Below are 2,500 nucleotides of genomic sequence, written 5' to 3' on the forward strand. Positions count from 1 at the left end.
AGTTACTGTATTAATCGTAGTTGTTTTCTATTATATTATTATTTTATTTATTTGATTTAGTATTTTTTTCCATTATTTATTATTATTTTTATCTATTTATTTATTTTTTCTATTCGCCGCCGCCATGTTGTGTTGGTTGGCACTTTTTTACTTTCGTTACAACTAATGGTGGGGTTGTCACGCACTCAGCGCTCTGAATGTTAACTTTATGCTTTGATGGTCTTGGGTGGACAGTGTCAGAGTTCTGGGTCTCTTTGTTCACCATTTGCTGTTTACTGTTATTACTTTGGACGAAAAATATTTGCCGCATTCTTTCTAAACATTTTGTCAATAAACTACTACTACTACTACTCCTACTGTGTGTGTGTGTGTGTGTGTGTGTGTGTGTGTGTGTGTGTGTGTGTGTGTGTGAGTCCTCCCCCTTAACCACCGCTCACCGCTCCCCGTGTTGCAGCTGATGGCTCTGGGGGCGCAGGGTCCGGGTCTTCTCATGCAGAACCAACTCGCCGCCGCCGCCGCCGCCGCCAACCAGCTACCTGTGTCGTCGCCGCTGCCCAGTCTGGGTTCCCTCAACCCCCAGGAGCTGCAGGTGAGTGCTGTCACCAGTGTGGGTCGCGGGGCACCAGGGCCACCGGGGCCACCGGGGGCTGGCTGGGTGCCCGCCGCTGTAGTGTCAGTGTAGTGTTGGTGTGTTGGTGCCCGGGAGTCGCGGCGCTCCTCTCACTCTGGTCCTCTTCCGCAGGCGCTGCAGCAGACGCTGTCCCAGCAGCAGCAGCAGATCCAGCAGCAGCTCCAACAGTTCATGTTGTTCTCACAGCCGAGCGCCGCATCGCAGCTGCCGCCCCAGACACAGCTCTTCCTGCAGAGCCAGGTGAGTCACGACGCAGTGCGCGTACGTGTGCCACAGCCCGGGAGGCGCCGCTCAGGCCGCGCCTGCCTCACCCTACAGTTGTACTAAGAGGAGCTTTCTGTTGCAGCAACTCCAGTACCTGCAGAACCTGTTGCAGCAGGGGCTGCTTGCCTCCCCCGGGCTGGCCGGCATCCAGGGACTGCAGCCCCCCGTGTCCCAGGCCCCCTCCCAGCCGCCCCACGCCCGCAGCGTTCACCACGCCGTGGCGCAGGCCGCACAACAGCTGCAGCAGCTGCAGAAGGCCCACCATCAGCAGCAGCAGCAGCAACAGCAGCAGCAGCAACAACAACAACAGCAACAACAGCAGCACCACCATCACCACCCACAGCAGCAGCAGCAGCAACAACAACAGCAGGGCGGGCGGGACCTGCGGGACCCCTTGAGGGACCTGAGAGACATCCGGGACCTGCGGGAGGCTCAGATGCGGGACCTGCGGGACGCGCGCGAGCCCCCGCTGCGGCCGCCGCCCCTGGAGCCCTCCCACCTGGGGGGCTCTCCCCTGGCCCCCCACCTGCCGCCCCACTCTCACCTCAACCGCCCCCCGGTGCCGCACTCCCCGCCGCCGCCGCCGCGCCACTGGGAGCCGCTGCCGGAGGAGCCCACGGACCTGGAGGAGCTGGAGCAGTTCGCCAAGACGTTCAAGCAGCGCCGCATCAAGCTGGGCTACACGCAGGGCGACGTGGGCCTGGCCATGGGCAAGCTGTACGGCAACGACTTCTCGCAGACCACCATCAGCCGCTTCGAGGCGCTCAACCTCTCCTTCAAGAACATGTGCAAGCTCAAGCCGCTGCTGCAGAAGTGGCTGACGGACGCCGACAAGACCATCACGGACCCCACCACCGTCAGCAACACCATCTCCTCCCCGGACGCGGTGGGGCGGCGGCGCAAGAAGCGGACCTCCATCGAGACCAGCGTGCGCGTGGCCCTGGAGCGCTCCTTCATCCAGAACCCCAAGCCCACCTCCGAGGAGATCTCCATGCTGGCCGACAGCCTGTCCATGGAGAAGGAGGTGGTCCGCGTCTGGTTCTGTAACAGGTTAGTACGTATTCCGCCCACTCAGGTCACGTGGGGCCTTGTTGTGTTCTGCCTTCCCGCCCACACACTCACACACACACACACACACACACACACACACACACACACACACACACACACACACACACACACACACACACACACACACACACACACACACACACACACACACAGGGACGTATAGCGTTGAATGCAGTGCTTTTCGTCCGATCACTGACGTTAAGCAGCGCTGGGTCTGGTTAGAGCTTGGATGGGTGACCGCTTGAACACACACAGGGATCATTATATTCGTATACCTACACAAGAAAACACAATTCCGCGACACACACACACACACACACACACACACACACACACACACACACACACACACACACACACACACACACACACACACACACACACACACACACACACACACACACACACACACACACACACACACACACAGCCCTCCCTCCTGACTCCTTTCCCTCTCCGTCACAAAATGAAATACTGAAATAGAACAGAACAAGAAGAAATATTCACCGCACTCAGCTTTGTCCTGGAGATGAA

The 2,500-nt window shown here is 58.2% G+C and overlaps 1 protein-coding gene across 1 annotated transcript in view; it reads left to right on the forward strand.

Moving 5' to 3' along the window:
• The window catches only part of LOC135092421 (protein nubbin-like), a 66,833-nt gene that overhangs the window by 58,996 nt on the left and 5,337 nt on the right, over positions 1-2,500 (forward strand). The window contains 3 exon segments of the mRNA XM_063990898.1: positions 455-589; positions 743-871; positions 978-1,945. Of these exon segments, the coding sequence (XP_063846968.1) occupies positions 455-589; positions 743-871; positions 978-1,945 (1,232 nt within the window).

The sequence above is a fragment of the Scylla paramamosain genome, chromosome 40 (genome assembly GCF_035594125.1).
Source record: "Scylla paramamosain isolate STU-SP2022 chromosome 40, ASM3559412v1, whole genome shotgun sequence".
Lineage (NCBI taxonomy): Eukaryota > Metazoa > Arthropoda > Malacostraca > Decapoda > Portunidae > Scylla > Scylla paramamosain.